Raw genomic sequence first — 19586 nt, 5'->3', positions numbered from 1 at the left:
TATTATCCGACACGATCGCTTCCAAGAACAAGAAAGGCAAAGGCCCAGAAGCGATACCAACTGAATACATGAAACGAGAGGAACTCACGAAGCACATTCTCGAGCAAATGCAGGCGTGGCATGAAATTCGTGCACCAGGGAAAGAGCCCGTCGTCAAGTTCGCGTACTCGATCTCGTTATACTCGGGAGGCTCATAGTCCATCCAGGAAAGGCAGCTTGAAGCCCGTTCAAGTTGTAATCAAAATGCGACAAGGACGGCGGGCGTCGACACTCATCACAGGTTTTGAACCGTTCCTGGTCATATCTGCAGAGGACATGGCGGAAGATCTGCGTAAAATATGCGCCGGAGCCACGTCTGGCGAGTCTACTTGATTCTTTCTCAAACTCTCCCACTTATAATCATTGGAAACCAGTTTCCCCTTGTCCTGGAAATACACCAGGCCACGAGGTACTTGTTCAGGGCAAACAGTCTCAACTCGTGTACGACTATCTGACGGAAAAGGGAATTCCCAAGAAGTGGATCGAGATGAGCGACCTCACGGGAAAGAAGTAAGTTAGTTAGCCAAGTCCCTATACTTGGCACCAGGGCCACGAAGCTCTACTTTCCCACTGCGCAAACTACAATAAAACCGCAGCTTTGTCGCAAACACAAGGAATTGCCATCACGATGTCCTACCAGTAAAAATACATGCTGTGTACAATGCCCAAGTCCGATTGTCAAATTACAATAGCGAAAATCTCTACAATGCGCAGTCCACACTCTGTCATTTCCCGCTCGCGTCCAAACGATGCGTTTTACCGAGGAAGTACATACTACCAGATCCGGCATTTTACTCGTGACCAGGAAGCAGATGTGCCTGCTGCGCCAAATTGCCCCAGAACTCGGGATCCATCGACATGCTGTCCATGAAGAGGCTGAAATCGATGTCTGGCAGAGGACTCATTTGGTTCAGCGGCTCTGTAAAGGCAGATAGCTCTAGGAATTCAGAGTTGGGGGTCTTTTGGACCATGCTGCCGTCAGAATTGGGGGTCGGGTACGATGAAGGTGATGGAAGAGGGAGACTAGAGGACGGGAATGGCTGGCTGGAAGGGGAGCGATTCGGTGTGGGTCGCTGTGGAGGAGGGCGATGTCTTGCCTCCCATTTGGCAATCATGCCTCGCACCAATAGTGCTGTGCGCTGGGCTGCATGTCCCGGGCCGCAAACTGCGCTGCCCAATTGCGACACGACTTTACTCAGAAGCAGATCGCTGGAGCCCAGCAAATCCGTTCCCCCGCGAAACATGAGAAACTTGACGCCGATGAGGTACCCCGACGTAAGCGCGACCATCGTGAAGATGTTGTCGGGGGCTGTACTCAGAAGGCGCGAGTCCGCAGCGAGAACATAGGTCAGCAGCGCTTCGGTGCTGATCGCCATCTCCCGGCCCCACTCTCCGACAGCCTCCATGCCATGGGGTTTGAAGAATTGGTGCCAGCTTTCGCCGGGAGGGACACTTCCTACAGACCCCCGCGCATCCCACATTGCGTGGTAAAGAATCAGAAGGCGACACATCGCTTCGTAGATATTCAGCATGTGGAAGTAGAATTGTTCTCTTTCGAGGACGACTGTGAGCGAAAGTTAGCGCAAAATAGGGAAATCAAGAATGGGCTTACAGGGTAAGGGGCCCATTAGTCGTTTTACCCGCTTCATCTTCTCTAGTATGCTGAAAAAAACACATCAGTAGGCAAAAAGAGCGTGGTCAATTTTACTGACACGGTAATTTGGTCATACCACTCATCGACATCCATACCAGCTTGCAGGCGGTTATTTGCTCCGTCTTCCAAAAGGTCGAACGCCGAAGCGACGAGTCCAAGGCGCAAATCATTATAATTTGTGTCGTGGTGGAAGGCTTTAGGAAATTGTACTTCATGTAGATCTTCAGGAGACCTCCGGGACAATGGTATGCGACCGGTCCCAAGGCAAAGCCTGTTCTAATTGATAACAAGCTATACGATAAGAAAAAAGCGCACATGGATTCGGTGTTGGTGAGAGCAATCCACAAGCGTGCATTGTCCACAGCCTCGACAAGTTTTCGTTGCTCGTCGGGGTTCAAGATTCGCTTCCGCAGCGAGCTCGCCTTCAAAGATGCCTGATTTAACCTCAGGTTCATTGCCATACTGACGGCGGAGGCGACCAACAACCGACCGTCTCGGCCCTCATTGTCGACCGGTCCACCTAGCGGCGCCCATAGCGACAGGATAAGCAAAGCCTGGATAGACTCCACCGATTCATGCGGCCGTGGATTCATGATGATTTTCGCAATCGAGTCGTCGGTGAGCTTTTGCAGCAGCATTTTGGCTTGGATGCTAGCCGGGCTGTTGTCGAGATGGCGGGCAGCAACGGCACAACAGACCATGTCGAGAACAGCACTGTTAGTGTTCCGCGCAGGCTTGAAGTTAAGCCATGGAGTATATCGCTCGTCAAAGCTGCCGAAGTTAGCGGCAGACTCGAACGGAGACACGAGTTGACATACAGGTTTAAGAGCGAAAATATTTGTTCGTCAGGTAAGATTTTGGACAGAGTAAGCTCTCCAGGCGGGAAAACTAGTGGTGGTGGCGGAGGTATAGCGAGAGACGCGAATGGTAGCTTGCTGAGTTGTTGAATAGCAAGCATTGGGGCATACCAATCAATACCAGTCGCGTCGTCCACAAAGGACCACAAGCGGTCTGTGGGCGGTAAGTAGGAGGGGTATGCCACTGTTGCATTAAGAATGCTACTTCGCCCATCCGACATGGTCGTATTTATAGACGGAGGGGGTGGAGGAACGGGATTCATGGTTTCTTCATACGAGCATTGTAGAGCAAGCACTTGGCATCGATGACAGCGTACAGGCGTCTTTGTAGCGTCTGCTGCAGTTCAAGAAAAAGGCCAGACATTCAAGATAACACGCACCAAGTATTTCGCATCTTGTTTTGTGTTTTCGACACGAAACACAAGCTTGGATTGACTTTGGCTTCTTGGGGGCCGCACGAGAAGAGGAGGAGGGCTCGTCGGCAACTTCTCGGACGCGTTTCATGGTGCCCCAGAACCAAAAAAGTCGCGGTGGTCTATAAAGAGTGACGATAGATGATCGCCAGGTTTGCCGAGTTTGACAGATTAGACACTGCCACAGACCGTAGCCAACTCGCTGCGCGAGGATACAGCCTTCGATGTGTCCGCAGCGGCCTTCAGTACGACGAGAACCAACTAATTTTACAGCTTTTTGGACGGTGTAGTAGTCGGAGGATTGATGTGGTATGCATCACGTGATTATAATATTAGAATAAACACGCATAACAAGCCTGTAGTTATAACTTATCGCCCTCTTCCACGAGCTTTAGCTGACGGGGTCCCTTCTAAGAACCCCCCCAGCTCTAATGCATTTCTAGCAGCCTGGTTGATATGCTTAAACCTGTCTGGCCCTGGAAACACTACCGTAAGGAGGGAGCAGTCTCTGATAACAAACAGTCAAACCTAAATGGATGCCCCCGAAGTATCGGGTCACAACGACAAGCACATTTTCAACCTCCAAGATCTGAAGCAGGTGGGCGATACGCCCGCCAGCAGCAGTTTCGCCGTCATCGTCGTTGTCTGTACCAAGTGAATCAATAAACACACAGTTCGAGAACTGAGGCAGACCTTGATGAACGAGATTGCCCACTGTACAACGCCAGGCATTGATAACTGGGTGAGCTGCTCGCGCTATTCGACGATCTGACACCAAGTGGGAGAGTATGATGGGCACCTAGAATAATTATGTTGTCAACAACAACAATTCCAAGAAACTAAGGTACTTGAGCTGGACTGGATATGGCGCAGGCACGTCCCACGAAAGAGCTTTTCCGATCCGCTATCGGTTCAGCGACAAACATCTTTATGTCTTCTGGTAATGGCGCAACAACATCCACATTTGGTGGAGGTTGTGACTGGCGTTCGGGAGCCTGGGTATGTTGATGTGCAGCAGCATGATCGTCCGCTCTTTGCAGCTCTCCGATAGCATCTGCGCTCAGTCGTTCGTTATACCACACTGAGCATCGTTCCAGCACATTTTGTAAGCCGTCGAAGACACAGACTTCGCCTGCCCACTCTACCCCGCTTGTCGCCGAGATGAACGTGCGCAGTATCGCTCCAAACAAGGCGGAATCGGCCCCAAAGGCACCAATGTAGCGCGAGAGCAGCTGCAGCTGTGGGGCAGCCGATGCGGGATAGTTGTCGGGAAGCTATACGATGGCGTTAGAGCGGTTTAAGCTGGTCAGAAAACGCACGGATACAAGCACCCGGATAGAAACTTCTTCATGGGGGGCAGGGAGGCTGCGTCGTTGGTTACCCCGCCCTGAAGGAATAGGCGAGCGAAATTCACCTCAGGACGGCTTCGTATCGTGTCGAATGGTGAGGAGGAGGTGACGGGCTCGATGATTTCCACATCTGGATAGCGTTTTCCCCGTAGATAGACTGGAGCACTGAAAGTTTCAGGTTGGTGTTGGGAAATTCTGGATAATTCAGCGTACCCTCGATTTCTGACGCGACATCTTCGTTCTGTGGACGGAGAGATTGAATGAAGTCAATCACATCTGTTGAATCCATAGCCTGTTCTCGAATACTTCAAGTTACAAGGAACTTGGAAGAAGTGTGAAAATAGGTGAAAATACCGTTGGTCACACTGAGTGACACTCAGTTAAACTCCTTCAAGTTGGGTCTGAAGAAACGAAGAGTCTAGAGCCTAAGAGTCAGCACCTTGCGCGTTCAAGTTTGCCTTCATCTTATAAGCCTGCATATAGCTTGTTCTCATCTGAAGGAACGTGCCCCCTTGCCTGCGTTCAAGTTGCGCCATTTTCTTCATTGCTTCAAGTTAGACTCTGATCTCAGCAAAATGAGTATGACTCATCTGAAAGAACTTCTCTCTCGACTTTCATGTCGCCCACGCACTTGTCTTATGCCATCTACGACGCCTTTACCTCTCGACGCTTTGGTGGTAATCCCGCCTCAATCGTCGTCCTTGAGCGTGATCATGGCCTGACGGACGACACGTTACAACTCATTGGACGGTCTGTGACCCTTGTCTGGCTCTTCTTACTCTTGCCGAACCGCACAACAAGGGAGTTTCAGCTTTCAGAGACGGCATTTCTAGTGCCCCTTGAAGACCACACTAACGATGCTCCCCACTTCTCAATTCGTTGGTTTACTCCACGTCTGTTTTTGCTTTGATTCATCTTTGTTTTGGTGACAATATTGATACCACCATTATATCCTAGAACTCGAAGCACCCCTTTGCGGGCACGCGACTCTGGCTTCTGCAATTCATCTTCATGCAGCATTCCCCCACCTTCGGCCTCCCTATCGCTTCGAGTCACGCCTTTCGGGCCAGTTTACTGTGAGACTATTACCCTCCCATTGACCTGTACGAACTCGATTTCCCTGCGGAAATCCCGACCGAACTTCTGGATACGGAGTTGACAAATACACTCGAGAAAGCGCAGAGCTGGTTTCCTGATGTCTCACCTGATGCCCTCAAAAGCGTCTCAAAAACGGGCCGCGGATTTCTCGTCGAGGTCGCCGAGTCTGTTGACGTTGCAAACGTGCAGCCAGATCTATCCGCTATTGTGCCGATCGCTCAATTTTGTCTACCCTATCTAAATCTAATCTAGGCGCGAGACATCACTGGCCAATGTGTTATCACCGCACCACACACTCCAACGGACACCGACCCGTCTCGCGTTCATTCGCGTATGTTTGCTCCTGGGAGTGGAATCAATGAAGATCCAGTGACTGGCTCGGCGCATACCCGAATAGTTCCCTACTGGTTGTCAAAGTGGGGTGGCGCCAGTATATTGTGCCGTCAAGTCAGTGCACGCGTTGGGGAACTAGATGCTGTCTGGCTCAGAGATGCCGGACGCGTGCTACTCCGGGGCAAAGGTGTTAAAGTGGCCGAGGGGACATTGTTCATTTAGTAGCACACAGTGACAAAGTGTCTCTTGCGGGATCTCCAAGCCATCCTCCTCTTGCGCCTGTACCTTTTGAAGATGATTACCCATCCTATGGTCTTAATGTCGGCAGTACAGGCAAACGAATTATGTGGGTCTCCGCAGCTCAAGCTCCTCTAGATCTGTTTGCAGAAATCGCTGCTTGCAACCTTTGCAATGAGCGCTCAGATGCTAGTACAGATTTCCAACTTGAATTGAATAACTTGAATTGGGGTGTTGCCGCTTTGGAACGATCCTCTTCCTCGTCCCTAGTTACATAGCAACTGTTTTGGCGAACTAGGGATTTTGCTCCGGATCGACATGCGCGTTTGTCGATTGGACAGACCGCCAACACCTTCCTCCTAGCCGTGAGTCCTTATCTTGAAATTATATTCCGATCCAGGTTCCCATTCCACTCAACAAACTTCTCGCACCACATCTTTTCGTTGGGGACAAGAAACAATATCCCTCCATGGGCACCAGCTGCGAGAGTGGCAAGGCAGGACACTTTACACATCGTTTTCATCTAATCAGTGCAACAGATGGTGGTTGCCAGAGGAGGGGAATTTGAGTGTTTTGTGGTTGATGTGAATCATCTCGCAAGGCTGGTCAGGACTCAGACTCCGACTCATTACTGCAAAATGGAGTTTAGCAGTACTGATCACATACTCACATTTTTTTCGTTCCAACATTTCAAGTTCTTCATAGATCATACACAAGTTCCCCGCTCTCTAGAAGTCTAGTACCTCCGGTTTTGAATGGGTCACCTTGCATTGTTTGCGCTTTTTGTTTATTGTCCTCTGAGACGTTGGTGGATACCACGAGCAAAAGTCAGAGATGGTCACCGAGTGAGATAATCCGAGTCGGTTTGCACCAGTGCCGGTGGTGACTATAATTTGGTGAGCTAGCAGCGGGTGGAAGGTCGTCACTCGTCGATGACTGCTCGCCGTTGCTAGTCTTTGCCCAGCGCCCAACAGGTCTCTGAATCCGTCCATGACGCAACATGTATTCGATATAAGCCACTTCTCCGCAACGCTGTTCAAATATAGTTTTTCGGTCATGCTTCTGTCCCTGCTCCATCGCTTGCCTGTACCTATTTTCGAAGGATCAGGAAATAGTGTCGACCAACAGAAGCTACGCACCTCTCCTGATAGCGGGCCCGATATTGTCGCGCCAGCTTCGCCGCCTGTTGCTGCACTTCAAGAGGCTTCTTCTTCAGGTCGGCGCGTTTCCTGGGAGGAATGTGAGTATTACCGGCGCAGGCGACTGTGGCTGACTCACTGGGCCATGTGAATACGCGCCTTCTCGTTGCGAATCTTGCGACGCTGTTTGCTTCGAGGAAAGTGAGCGGAAAGGGAGGAGTGGTCGGGATGGTACGGCTACATGAGATCATAGTCTAAAGGCCGTAGTGCGCGCGGGCGAATAGGAGGCGAAATTGGTGTTGAGGAAGACATTTTTTTGCCAGTGGTGGTCAAGGAAGAGGAAAAGGGCCATCTGGCTTTATGTAATCGCCAGAATTGTTGGTTAGTCTCGTCTCTTGTCGCAGATGTTGCAGCCGGTGATCGGTACTTAGCGATCCCTGCTGTCGACGACAGAGATTCGAAGGAGGAGCATTTTCTTGTCGATGAGAGTGGCGGTAGAGACGGCCTAGAGGCAGAGTTGATTGCGAGAGGAGGAAGGCCGCCTGGGATTGTCATGTACTACTTAACTGATATCACAAGTCTGCGAGCAACACTTGCAAGTTTCCAACTCTAGTCTCTGGATTTATGCAAGAACGGGTGTGGTTGTAACACAGTTTCGAGTCCACGTGACCTTTATTTCCCCTTCTCCCTCCTCCCACATCCTCCAGATCCAGAAATGCAACTTGAAGATTTAGGGCTCGACGTCCTACATTACATATGTAGCCAGCTGAGCCCACAATGTCTGATATCCTTGCGCCAGGTATCTCATCGCCGTTTTTTTTCCAAAACCTTCTCATCTTGTTGACAGTCAAACCTTTGTATCAGGTCTCCCGACTATTCGGTACCATTACCCGCAGCCGCTCCCTTTGGATGAATCTACTTTGGGACGTCATTAAAGAAGGCGCTATCCTCCCCAAATACTTGCGCGAGCCCCGCCAACTATCGACACCTCTCATTGAGCAACTAGTCCGTCGTTTGACGACATTGATTCCTAAATGGCACACCACTTGGGAGCTCAGCTATCCAACGACAATGGCCAGACTCGACATTCCACTCTCTATCACCTGGCTTCGTCTTGTCGCGGGAAATTGGCTTTTTGTCGCAGCATCGAACGATTTCGAGAGTCAAATCATCTGTTATAATCTTTCCGGTGGTGGTGACACAAGTCGAGCCTACCTACCGGAACGCGTTAGAACAGGGAAAGCAGAAATGAAGGATGGTCAAGTCTTCATAGCACTTGGATTGGGTCCGGAGTGTGTTTCTCGTTTTGTTGATCATGAAGTTGAACCTGACCTGTCCCCAGACTACCAGCCGTTCGAATCCTTACTTTGAACAAGAAAAATCGTTTCGTCGAGCTAGCATGTCTAGAAGGTTCCACCCATGTCTTGTTTTTTGACGGTGATATCGTCGGGTGCGCAGTTCAGGACGGACTCAACATACCGCATCTTTATGATTGGAAACAGCACATGGTCATCGAAGTCTCTCCACCTCCGGGTGGCTTGGATATTCCTTCTCGTAGAGTGAATTCCCTTTTTGGTTTCCTTCCGCGATTTCCTGACCATTCTCGCTCAGAGTGTGCCGCATTTTATGACCATATGGAACAATGAAATGGTTATTATTCGCGTGGATTGTATAGAACTCTACAGTATGCCCTTGCCGTCAACCAAATCCGAAGTCATCACTTTCGTTGAGATAATCGAAACTTCACCAATTTGGGAGGTCGACATCTGCTCGCCAGCGCAAGCAGAACCTGCGGCATTGCATCTCGTTGTGATATCTCCTGATGGCATCGAGCTGATCGTTCTTCGTCAATTGGAATCCAGGACACAACTCGAACGTTCGCTTCTCGTTGTGACCCCACCTTTACCCGAGCCGTTTGATCAAGAGGAATACCTTGGGCCTGAGGAGGATTATCCATTTCTCTTCGGCCTCCATGTCGGTGCTTCTGGTCGACGAATGATTTGGGTTTCTGCCGTCGAGGCGTCTGTCCGCTCTCGTCGGCATCCTCTGCGCTTACTCCAAGCCCCTATAACGTTCACTGAACTAGACTACACCCAACAAATGTCTACTTTCTTCGACGACTCTGATCCTGCATTGTGGGGTGCTGCTTGCATGGATTTTGATGATGCTCTTGGACTGGTGGTTATCGGCAACACATTCGGAGAATTGTCCGTGTTCGACTACGGAGCAGACCGTCCTACAAAGTATGACCGATTGTCAATTGACCTTGTCGATGTTCTGGATCCAGATCCTTTGCTTCTCCCTTTAGTAAGAACATTCCGTTTTATTCAGTCATAATATACCGAACCTTGCCAGGAGAAAATCCCCGTTGGCCTTCACCCGCCTCAAGTAAATCCCATTGAAAAGCTATCCGACCGTTGTGCATTGTTCGAATGGGGGAAATTTGACATCGGTCTGAGCCACATGTGGACGTTGGCCGACTATGCTCATGGCAAGCACCATTTCTCGGGCCAAGATCTTCTTCTTGGCACTCCCTGCGACGATGCCTGGCTCCTAGAACATGCATATGGCTTCCCTGGTCCGGTTATCGTCCAAGCCTATAGTTTGAACGAAGAGGCCCCTCGCGAGGACATTATGTTTCGCATTGGGAGCAGATACTTCTGCCGTCTTGGACTTGTTTCGAAGGATTTCTTCTCCTGGCCGCTGGACGAAACAGAGTACTGGACATCTTATGACTTCCAAGGCACTTCTGACCCACATCCTCCCACCTGTCCCACTGCATTGACTGTTCGGTTTTTCTTTGTGCAGTTTTATATCAGGGAGACCGAGAGACGTGATCGTTGGGAAGACTTACTTGAACGCGGTGGTCAACCTCCCGTGGGGGGATGCCCAAGATTTCGTTACATTCTGTAGCATCGATATCTGCTAACGCGCCTTTTTTACGATTCCCACATATGGTGTACATATATAAGCCTCAAGTGTATGAAAGCCAGCACGAACGGTGGACTCGCCCAATTAAGACTTTTTGAAGTACTCTACATGGAACCACCTGCCGTCTGAGGAGCGTTTGCCCCGCTTCGACCTAACGACAGAGGCATCATCAGTCGTGGCCTTGGTTTGGGGCTTTCTAGCAGCAGATCGGCCGTCGCTGCTAGTTGCCCATGGGTCCACCGTCATATCAATCCGAAAAAGCCAGGCATTCAAACTGCAAGCATGTTGGTTGTGGTGAGCCTTCGGACCATTCACCTACCTGAGTGACTGAATGTCCTGTTCAAACCGCAGTGAGAATGGCAGTTTATCGTTGTGAAGTGTTTGTACATCCATTGGCGTAACTGCCATTGAAGAAGAACAAGGAGTCTGCTATGCATAAGGGAACACCAATGTGGAGTTCTTCATACCACTCACATCCAATTCTCCTTTGACGAGGTCGGAGACGGTGTAGTAGGATATCACCCTATATTCAGTCTCGGCGACATGCATTGTGATTGCCTAGGAGTTTCAATTGTTTCAATTAATGCCATGAGATAAAAGAGACAGACCTTTTTAATCAAGCCATTGGGCTTGAAGTCCTTACTTGCTTTTGGAGGGATATCTCGACTCGGATCACGATCTAGTTCGTGATAAAACTGATACTTGTTAGGTGGTCGAGTTTATCCAAAGCTTGCGGTACATACCAGAAAGTTTCCGATAGCGCGTGAAGTCGACCATGTCAGTCCATCTATAGGAATCATAAAAACGCAGGCCTGGTCAAATGAGAGGGAGAGAAAGCTGACCCATCCACCGCTTGATGTTACTTTCCTCCGGGCTGAAGATAAATATTGCACCACTCTTGACAAATGCCTTGCACTGCACTTTGTTGAGTTGTTGGGAAATATATGGAACCCTTCCTCCTCGAGCAGCATGAATCAGGGTCAAGGCATCAAGGGTTGTCCTAACGCTTCCAAAACAAGGACCAGATGGGTTGGACATGATCTTTTGGACCTTGCAAGCCAGTAAGTGGTGGTCTTAAGCAAGTCCTAACTTGAAGCTTATAAGACATGTGCGCAAGGTCATGGGCGACGGCAGAATGAACATCAATGGGTAACCCGAGCCGGCGTGACGTGTCGCGTCTACAAGTGCCTTAACCTCTCTTCGAGCTTTCAAGTTGTCATGGCCATCGCGACCAATGCTAAACCACGACATCCTTTTCCTTGTTTTCCTCGAGCTGCCGATTGGAGACATTGGGCGCATCCGCCAGGTCCGTCCAATTCGCTGCGAAGCCTATGACTTAGTTGTAAGGTTTGCCGCATCTTCAACTCTGTAACGCGCACGCGCTCTTTGTGGATAACCCTCCTCAATCGGCTCCTGGATTCAGGCGCTGTTATCCCCCAGTACCTTGGCAAACTCGAAACTCTCCCAGTATCAACTGTGGAACATCTTGTCCGCCGTTTAACCCATGACGCCGAAACTAATCCAGAAGACACATATCCCGCCACCCTTTTGCAACTCCGTCTAACGCTCTCCGTGACATGGCTTCGGCTTGTTGCAGGCAACTGGCTGTTTGTCGCAGCGTCAAACGAATTCGAGAGCAACCTATACTGTTATGACCTCTCAGTGGGTGGCAAAACATCTGCGTGCCTACCTGGACGAGTCAAAACTGGAAAAGCTGAGATACAGAATGGAGAAATCGTCTTAGCTCTGGGTCTCGGGCCTGAGTACGTTTACCTCTGTGACTTATTGCCCGACTAAAGTTGTCCAGAGTTCAAATGGTGCTTGTCGTGACTCTCCGGAAACATGAGGGAAGCGATGTTCTTTGCGAGCTTGCTCGGCTTGAGAGCTCCTCGCATGTCCTGATGCTTTCTGGCGACATCATTGGTTGCGCTGTGCGAGATGGGGTCAACACACCTCATCTCTATTGTTGGAGAGAGGACAAAATCATCGACGTTCCTCCCCCTCCTGGTGGTCTCGACGTTCCAGCTCGAAGAGTCAGCTCTTTCTAAAACTCCAGAAAAATCTTCTTACACAACCAACAGAGCGTGCCCCACTCAATTCTAACGTGGAAAGACAACTTGGTCATCGTTCGTTCTCATTGTCTCGAGTTGTACGATATGCATCTCGAATCAGTATCGTTCTCCAAGATTGTCGAGACGTCACCTATTTTCGAGGTCCAAGTGTATTCCTCAAGCCCAGAGTCTCTCAAACTATTCGTGGTTTCGGGAAAGGGAATTGACATGCTCTCTCTTATTTGTCATCCTGATGAAACCATCCATGTCGAACGATATACGCTTATTCACCCACCAACACCCCCACCCCAACCGGAAAACGAGTTTGGATATGAATTTGAGCCCATAAGTCACCCCCTACTCTATGGACTCTGTGTCGGGGCGTCATCTCAGCGAATACTTTGGATCTCGGCAGCCGACGCATCCGTTAGAAGCTATCGTTACCCCCTTCACATATCATCAAGGCTTATAACACATCCACCCGGGGATGACACAGAACAATTATTGTTCGTTGATTTTGAGGACCCAGACGCTCCCGCTTTGTATGGCGTCCCTGCCATCGATTTCGACGATGTGCTGGGGCTCGTGGCTATTGGGAACTGTTTTGGCGAATTGTCTGTGTTGGATTTTTCAACAACCAAAAATGCAGTTCAGCATCCTCGCTTGACAGCCGATTTCGCTGTCCAACCCAGTGTCCCAAAACTTCTTCCTTCAGTAAGTCTATACCGTATCGCGACGAGCCCACGCTGAATTCCATGTAGGCCTCCGTTTACTCGAACCCCGGAACTGAAACAACAGGCTGCCGGCCCAATTGGGGTAACGATGGTCTCACTTTCGATGCTGCTTGGAAAGCACCGAGCGCTTGCTCGTGGTTCGGCGCACATCATGCATGGGACGGTACTCCCTCTTGCCTCGCTTGGGTGATAGAATATGCTTATGGCTTTCCCGGCGAGGCCCTTCCTCAAGGATATAAAGACGACGATGACGGCGACAGTGGTCATCATACTGTCATTTTCCGAATTGGGCAGCGATACTTTTATTTCCGCAACTACGAAGACCCGATACTCTTCTCTTGGCCGCTTGGTAGAAGAACCAACCTAGACTTGTCGTCGCCCAATAAAGACGACACTATTGACGCGCAATTTCCAACGAGTGAAACGGCCCAGGTATCACGTGATATGTACGAATGGTTTCTCTTGCGTGAAAAACATGGCGATGGGTTTGCTCGACGTAACCGCTGGCAGGAACTTGAGGCTCGGGGTGGTCGGCCGCTGCGTAGATATTTGGATGAGTAATCGCAGTACCGTGTCATCTACGTAGGGGAACTTTTTTGCTAGGAAAAACCACCACGTGGATGATTATGTCAGACCACGCTTGGTTTACGCCAATAAGTAGACAACGAGCAAAGGCCATGTCATGCTCAACGACGATGTCCTCGCGCTTGTATGCCTGAATCTCACTCCCAAAGAAATCTCCTGTGTTCGTCAGGTGTGCTATCTATGTATTTCTTTTTCCCGAATCGGACTAAAACTATACTTTGGGAGGTTTGTCGTGCCTTTAACTATGTTACACGGGCTCGGTCACTCTGGTTAACACTTCTACGCGACCTATTCGCTGAAGGCGCCATTATTCCGCATTTTCTACCGAAACTGGAACAGCTCGACGCATCAACACTCGAGCGTCTTGTTTTTCGGTTGAGCCCTGAACTCGAAGAACCGGAAAGAGGATACCCCGCCACCCTTGCGATATTTCATCTAACACTTTCGGTGACTTGGGTTCGACTCATTGCGGGAAACTGGCTGTTTGTCGCGGCTTCGAACGAATTCGAAAGCAAGTTGTCTTGTTACGACCTTTCCGACCGTTCTGCAAGTGGCACAGCCAATGCTTACCTACCTGGACGGGTGAAGACAGGCAACGTCGAGATTCAAAATGGCGAGATAGTTTTAGCTCTGGGACTTGGATCTCAGTATGTGGCCATGCACAATGTGGAGTGTATAGCTGATCATCCAGAGTTGAAGCAGTTTTCGTGGTTACCCTTCGCAAACACAAACGGAAGAATGTTCTTTGCGAGCTTGCTCGTTTAGAGGGCTCCTCGCATGTGTTGATGCTTTCTGGCGACCTGATTGGCTGTGCTATGCGAGATGGCGTCAGCATCCCTCATCTATACCGTTGGAAAGACAACACAATTATCGACATCGCTCTGCCTCCTGGTGGTCTTGATGTTCCTGCTCGCAGGGTGAGCTCCGTTTCCTGATTCATGCTTTGGTTTGACTTGAATTCACAGAGCGTGCCTCACTTCATTACGATCTGGGAAAAAACTCTGGTCATTGTTCGCTCCCGATGCATCGAGCTTTATGATGTCGGACTTGGACTGCGAACCATATCGTTTCGGAAAATCATCGAAACCTCCTCTATTTCCGAAGTCGAGCTGTACTCGCCAGAGTCAAGTCGATCGGCGTCTCTGCAATTAATCGCACTCTCCGCATCAGGAATCGACATGATCTCGCTGGACTGCCTCGAAGATGACGATGTCCACATTGAACGCTATAACCTTGTCGATCTCCCTCCCGTTCCACCTGAACCTGAACCGGAAGATGACTTTGGGTTCATACTAGTCTCTTCAATAAACTACCCACTGCTCTATGGGTTGCGCGTTGGGGCTTCGTCCATGCGAATGCTCTGGTTTTCAGCAGCCGAAGCAAGCTTGGGGCTGCTGCAAATCTTTAGTAAACAGATATCACCCATTCAGGGCGACAGTAACGTTCTGTTGCTCACAGACCTCGACGACCCGAAGGCGCCTGCGTTATATGGTCTTTCTGTCACCGACTTTGATGATGTGTTGGGGCTTGTTGTTGTTGGAAATTGCTTCGGAGAAGTCGCTGTATTCGACTTGACTGCGAACACGGATTCAGTCAGGTATCCTCGTTTGACCCCTGACCTTGCTGTACGGCCCGGTCCTCTTCCGCAATTACTAGCGTCGGTATGTCTCCTTAGTTAGAAGCAGATCGTAATGCTCAATTTCTTAGGATATCATAAACCTAACCACCGACGAGTGCGACCCTTCATTGAGCCACCACGCATTGAATTGGTGTCAAGATCGCCTTGACCTAAGCCCTCACTGGGATACAACAAATCTTGCTGATGTTCCCTTCAATGTTTGGATGTGGCATAATGTCCCTTGCGATCATGCCTGGTTGGTTGAACATCTCCATGGCTTTCCTGGTGATGTGCTTTTGCAAGCGAGACACGAGGATTTAGGTGACGAGACTGAATGCCTGATCTTTAGAGTTGGGAGGCGATATCTGCTCTACTACAATGAGGAAGAGCCGCGATTCTTCTCCTGGCCACTTGGTACGACGAAGCTCGAAGGGCCACTGCCCCCCGACTATGATGCCCCTTCGGCACAGATTCCTACTTGCGATACGGCACGAACAGCTTCAATAATGTGGCGACGGTTTCAGTGTGACGAGGAAGGTAGCACTTATTTCCCGCGACGCAACCGCTGGCAGGAGCTGCGGGAGCGGGGAGGTCGACCTCCATGTGGTGTTTGATAAAATTTTTGCGAGTCAATGGTATCATTCATTGGAATGTTAGCGTTGCAAGGCCTGCGTTATCCAGGAAATTGAATATATGAAGTACCTTTAAAGATGCAAATGCAAGTATCTTGGGGAGGAAAGAAGAATAAGCAGGCAAATGTCTGCATTAGGATCAAATCTAGCCTAGTACAAAGGTAGAGCTCGTCTCGTCTCAGAGACAACTAAATATAGTACAATGGTTCGTGACTGATATTACTAGTGCGGGCCTGAATACTCTCTCCCCATCTCAAAGACACAAGTCGAACAAGGTATCGAATGGCGATCATTCGTGCAGTCCGTGTCTACATCTGGGTTGGTTTCCGACTGTTCGCTGGCACCAAGGTCGGCCTGGAGTGGTTTAATAATCCAATGACATCTTCATAACAAGGTAAGAGACAATGGGCCAGAGCTTACAGAAGCACTCACTCGGTTGTTGAACAAGGACTGACAACCAGGTAGTCAACTTCGTCGCAGGTTCCGAAAGTCGCCTTGCTCCGGGTTCCTGCGGCAGCTGGGCGACCATTAAAATATGTCTCGCGGACAATCCGAGCCCAGTTGGCAAAAGCAGCGAGCCGGTTTGTGTGTATCTGATGCTCAGTCTGCCAATCGAAATCACCTGAAGGAGGCAAAATCGGCTCTGCGAGCGAGATGATGTATCCTACGAGGATTTAGTCCGGTATTCGTCATTCGAGGAAGAGACCGAAGGGCACAAACCGAGTCCAGCCAAAAAATCGTCGATAGTGATCTTCAATCCAAAAGTATTGACGGTGTCGACGAAGGGCACTTCTTCGGAATTTGAAGTGGGATCCGAGGAATGTGCTAGCAAGCCTTGAGCACTGGCGAGACATTAGTTTTCACGATACAATAACTTGAAAGGCACCGACGCACATGCGTTGGTCCATGAAACGACGAAGGAGTTGTCGTTCTGTGGGGAAATTTGCGTTGTGATCCAGATGGTGGTGGATGTAGTCTACAATCTGCAACACAAATTAGAATTTCATAACTGCTATTGGCGAGAAATCTGTTGACCTCAGGAGCGGAGGGCCCACGATTCTGGTCGATGGATATGATGTTCGGCGTAGTCATCGGCAGGAGCTGGTGCTAAGAATTCAGCGAGAGGATACGAGTCGGTCGAATGGCGATAACCAAACGGCCAACTGATGTTTTAACATCGTAACCATAACCCGGGCCTCCGAGTCAGAGTCAGAGGAGGGGAAATGAACCTGCGAACGGCAAGTCCAGAAAGAAGACAAGGCTTTCTGCTGTTGAACTTCCTCGCCGGCAGGACAATGCGAGTTATTGTCTGCCAGTGTCGTACTTCCGCGATTGGTATGCGCCGTGCCGTATTTTCAGTACAACGCGACTAGCGCAAGGCAAGGAGCAGAAGCGCGGCGGGTTCTCTGATGGATCAGCGAAGACATTGTACTTGGACATCGAAGCAGTGCTGGGCCGTGGCAGTCAATGTTCGTGTGAATAGATGAAGATTGAGTCAGTGTCTCTTCTTTAGGGGTCGATAAGTAGGCAAATTGCGAGCTTTGGTGACTAGCTGGAGTTTCTGTCTTGATTGCCCTGCTGGTCCATTAGGTTACAGCCGAAGAAACCGGGAAGGATAGAAAAGTTGTCTGACTCCGCTCCTCATCGCTTCCCACACCTAAACGGGCCCAGTTATTTTGATCATATACGCACACACGACAACATTGTCCCAGTCAGTGCCGCCGTCCGTATGCCGACGAGAACAAGGGTTGAATTAAAAGCCTCCGTTCGAACATTGCCAATGAAGACATAGACCATCAATCTCTGGACCCACAGTGCTGTCAAACTATATTCTCGACGAAAACAAAGCGTGTTGGCAGTTCAGTTGATTGCGATGGAAGCTTTACAAGGGCGTGTTCTTTGTCGCCCGCCATAGACAGCAGAAACATCGGGGAGTTTCAGAGCCTCGTGCATCGTTCAGAAAATAGGGTCTCAACAGCATCCAAGACCATCTGTCGATAGAACAATGAGACGTGTCGTTCATTTGATACAGCCTACACATTATCACAAAAGTTTTTTACGGCCTAGTGCAAGAAGGGAATAACGATTCTGCGTTCTTTGGGGTAGCTATCTCGAAACTTGTTGAGATACCACAGGTGACCCCGATAGGCGCGCGGGTACATGAGGATGATTTCCGCAAAGAAGAATATCCACGGCGGAGAGAGGAGCGGGAAGAAAGCGGCAGCGGGGCCCGTCAGTGCTGTTTTCCACGTCGCTGGCTGGAGAATGGCACGTGACCCCGAAACGGCAGCATTGAGCAGACGGGGGTCTGCAGCGATCGCAAAGCCCAGCCACTCGATCCATTCGCAGAAGTAGTTGGGGTAGGAGATCCATTGATAGAGAAGACCATAGGGAATCGCGTAGTGCTCCCCGACACTCTTGCTCTCACCATTCGTCTTGCCGTTGGCATGACCATTTGTCCTCTTCCCATTACCATTAGCATGACCATTTGTATGGCCGTTCGATTGTCCATTAGTCGCGGTTCCGTTTACAGTTCCATTGCTCTCCTTGGCCTTTCCCTTGTTATTCGACTTGCGTCGGAGATTAAGCAGTAACTTGTCGTGGACAACATTTCCAACGAAGCCCCAAGCCCACAACACGAGACCAACCCAAAAGCTCGTGCGAGAAAAGGCCGAATATTGCGGGGCATCTGGTGATGAGAAAAACGCGAGGGAGCCGCTGCATGTGTTGAAGACCACCGCAATAGCAGGCGTGATTAGATGGCTTTGGAACGCGATGGGGTGCGAAGTGGTTGAGGTAGTGGATAAGATAGGCACCGACAAGAAGGCTGATGGGGCTGCCCAGCGTTACGGAGGGTATCACGCCACCAGAAAGCGGCGCATTGAAGAATGTATACAAGAAGAAGGTCGGAGAGACGAGCTCCATAAGTAACAATCTACGCCTTGATGCCTTTTCGCGGTCAGACAAGTGACACACAGGGTGAAGAAAGCGCGAACCATCCACCAAAAACATGCCGTGGAAGAAACTGCCCACAGCGGGAGTGAAGCAGCCAAACGGGCCACGGCGCATCAATGAAAAAAGTTACTGGCCCAACGAGAAAATTGCCCAGATTCCGCGCGTCTAACAATTATGTAATTGAGCGGAAATTTTTCCTTGCGGACTACGCACTGTTGTAGAGCCCTACGAGCTGCTCTGTGGAGAGGCCATACATGGTGGTAGTACTAGTACGATTTCCATAAAATCAGTCAGTATGTCACGGTGGTGACATACCCATGACATACCCATTCATGACGTCGACGACCAAAATGCACCTGGCACAAATATAACCGCCTCTTCGCGAGGCCCAAATATCGATCCCCTGCCAGTGATAACGGCACCCATGAGAACCTGTTGACTTGAGGTACTTTTCACCTCCTTCTTATTATATGTCATACGGCTCATCTAGGAGATGTCAGTAGTGTTTGCCAGGTTCGTCTCACAAATTTGAGCACCACACATGGTCATCTGTACCATCCCCCCATATCTTGGAAGGCCTGAACAGCTTGGCATATCAACTCTGGAGCCCCTCATTGTGTGAACCAGAAACAACTGAATGCACCTACCCAGCCGCTCTCTCAAGATTGCACTTTACGCTTTCTATAACTTGGCTTTGGCTTATTGTGGGAAACTGGCTGCTTCTCGCTTCGTCCAATGACGACGGCAAGCTGTGCTCGGACCTCAATCTTCGACCCTTCACAGCGTACTAGTAGCATTCCTGGACGAATTCAAACGAGAAAGCATGCAAACAGAACCTCTGAGAGATCATTTGTCACCGTGGTGGGTTTTGGGTATGAGTTCATTCATCTCTACCATTGCGTGACTCAAGAAATGCCAAGTGTAGAAATGGTGCTCGTTATTACTACTTGCAGGAATGAAG

General features: G+C 49.8%; 10 protein-coding genes across 10 annotated transcripts; 4 read left to right on the top strand and 6 right to left on the bottom strand.

The window, feature by feature from the left end:
- Positions 1–830: 830 nt before the first annotated feature.
- Positions 831–2813, bottom strand: MIND_01196700 (uncharacterized protein; the record flags this gene model as incomplete). Its single annotated transcript, XM_037368477.1, has 5 exons — positions 831–1603; positions 1652–1701; positions 1752–1964; positions 2009–2464; positions 2512–2813. The coding sequence occupies 5 exons, from the start codon at positions 2811–2813 to the stop codon at positions 831–833; spliced, it is 1794 nt and encodes a 597-aa protein (XP_037215403.1).
- Positions 2814–3332: 519 nt separating this feature from the next.
- On the bottom strand, positions 3333–4601 carry MIND_01196600 (uncharacterized protein; the record flags this gene model as incomplete). Its single annotated transcript, XM_037368476.1, has 7 exons — positions 3333–3439; positions 3492–3608; positions 3657–3762; positions 3812–4237; positions 4283–4328; positions 4378–4477; positions 4526–4601. The coding sequence occupies 7 exons, from the start codon at positions 4599–4601 to the stop codon at positions 3333–3335; spliced, it is 978 nt and encodes a 325-aa protein (XP_037215402.1).
- Positions 4602–4928: 327 nt separating this feature from the next.
- MIND_01196500 (Diaminopimelate epimerase-like protein) lies at positions 4929–5965 on the top strand (the record flags this gene model as incomplete). Its single annotated transcript, XM_037368475.1, has 5 exons — positions 4929–5062; positions 5114–5205; positions 5270–5388; positions 5495–5617; positions 5663–5965. The coding sequence occupies 5 exons, from the start codon at positions 4929–4931 to the stop codon at positions 5963–5965; spliced, it is 771 nt and encodes a 256-aa protein (XP_037215401.1).
- An 843-nt stretch (positions 5966–6808) lies between these two features.
- MIND_01196400 (uncharacterized protein) lies at positions 6809–7485 on the bottom strand (the record flags this gene model as incomplete). Its single annotated transcript, XM_037368474.1, has 4 exons — positions 7361–7485; positions 7259–7309; positions 7120–7209; positions 6809–7070 (listed from the first exon to the last, which is right to left on the bottom strand). The coding sequence occupies exons 1-4, from the start codon at positions 7429–7431 to the stop codon at positions 6809–6811; spliced, it is 474 nt and encodes a 157-aa protein (XP_037215400.1). The 5' UTR covers positions 7432–7485.
- A 411-nt stretch (positions 7486–7896) lies between these two features.
- MIND_01196300 (uncharacterized protein) lies at positions 7897–10032 on the top strand (the record flags this gene model as incomplete). Its single annotated transcript, XM_037368473.1, has 5 exons — positions 7897–7918; positions 7967–8411; positions 8462–8678; positions 8731–9426; positions 9475–10032. The coding sequence occupies 5 exons, from the start codon at positions 7897–7899 to the stop codon at positions 10030–10032; spliced, it is 1938 nt and encodes a 645-aa protein (XP_037215399.1).
- Positions 10033–10134: 102 nt separating this feature from the next.
- On the bottom strand, positions 10135–11088 carry MIND_01196200 (uncharacterized protein; the record flags this gene model as incomplete). The annotated part of the gene is made up of 6 exons (XM_037368472.1): positions 10135–10324; positions 10370–10476; positions 10525–10608; positions 10659–10745; positions 10794–10837; positions 10893–11088. The coding sequence occupies 6 exons, from the start codon at positions 11086–11088 to the stop codon at positions 10135–10137; spliced, it is 708 nt and encodes a 235-aa protein (XP_037215398.1).
- A 196-nt stretch (positions 11089–11284) lies between these two features.
- MIND_01196100 (F-box domain-containing protein) lies at positions 11285–13396 on the top strand (the record flags this gene model as incomplete). Its single annotated transcript, XM_037368471.1, has 5 exons — positions 11285–11356; positions 11398–11813; positions 11858–12083; positions 12132–12815; positions 12863–13396. 5 exons carry the CDS (start codon positions 11285–11287, stop codon positions 13394–13396), a joined length of 1932 nt encoding a protein of 643 aa, XP_037215397.1.
- Positions 13397–13517: 121 nt separating this feature from the next.
- On the top strand, positions 13518–15652 carry MIND_01196000 (uncharacterized protein; the record flags this gene model as incomplete). The annotated part of the gene is made up of 5 exons (XM_037368470.1): positions 13518–13589; positions 13646–14067; positions 14112–14337; positions 14386–15081; positions 15128–15652. The coding sequence occupies 5 exons, from the start codon at positions 13518–13520 to the stop codon at positions 15650–15652; spliced, it is 1941 nt and encodes a 646-aa protein (XP_037215396.1).
- Positions 15653–15892: 240 nt separating this feature from the next.
- On the bottom strand, positions 15893–16762 carry MIND_01195900 (uncharacterized protein; the record flags this gene model as incomplete). Its single annotated transcript, XM_037368469.1, has 5 exons — positions 15893–16052; positions 16103–16334; positions 16391–16512; positions 16565–16653; positions 16706–16762. The coding sequence occupies 5 exons, from the start codon at positions 16760–16762 to the stop codon at positions 15893–15895; spliced, it is 660 nt and encodes a 219-aa protein (XP_037215395.1).
- Positions 16763–17733: 971 nt separating this feature from the next.
- Positions 17734–18881, bottom strand: MIND_01195800 (S5A-REDUCTASE domain-containing protein; the record flags this gene model as incomplete). Its single annotated transcript, XM_037368468.1, has 2 exons — positions 17734–18506; positions 18839–18881. The coding sequence occupies 2 exons, from the start codon at positions 18879–18881 to the stop codon at positions 17734–17736; spliced, it is 816 nt and encodes a 271-aa protein (XP_037215394.1).
- Positions 18882–19586: the final 705 nt, after the last annotated feature.

Source organism: Mycena indigotica (assembly GCF_014461135.1).
Source record: "Mycena indigotica strain 171206Taipei chromosome Unknown Mind.scaff0011, whole genome shotgun sequence".
Classification (NCBI taxonomy): domain Eukaryota; kingdom Fungi; phylum Basidiomycota; class Agaricomycetes; order Agaricales; family Mycenaceae; genus Mycena; species Mycena indigotica.
This window is presented reverse-complemented; position numbering and strand designations above follow the sequence as displayed.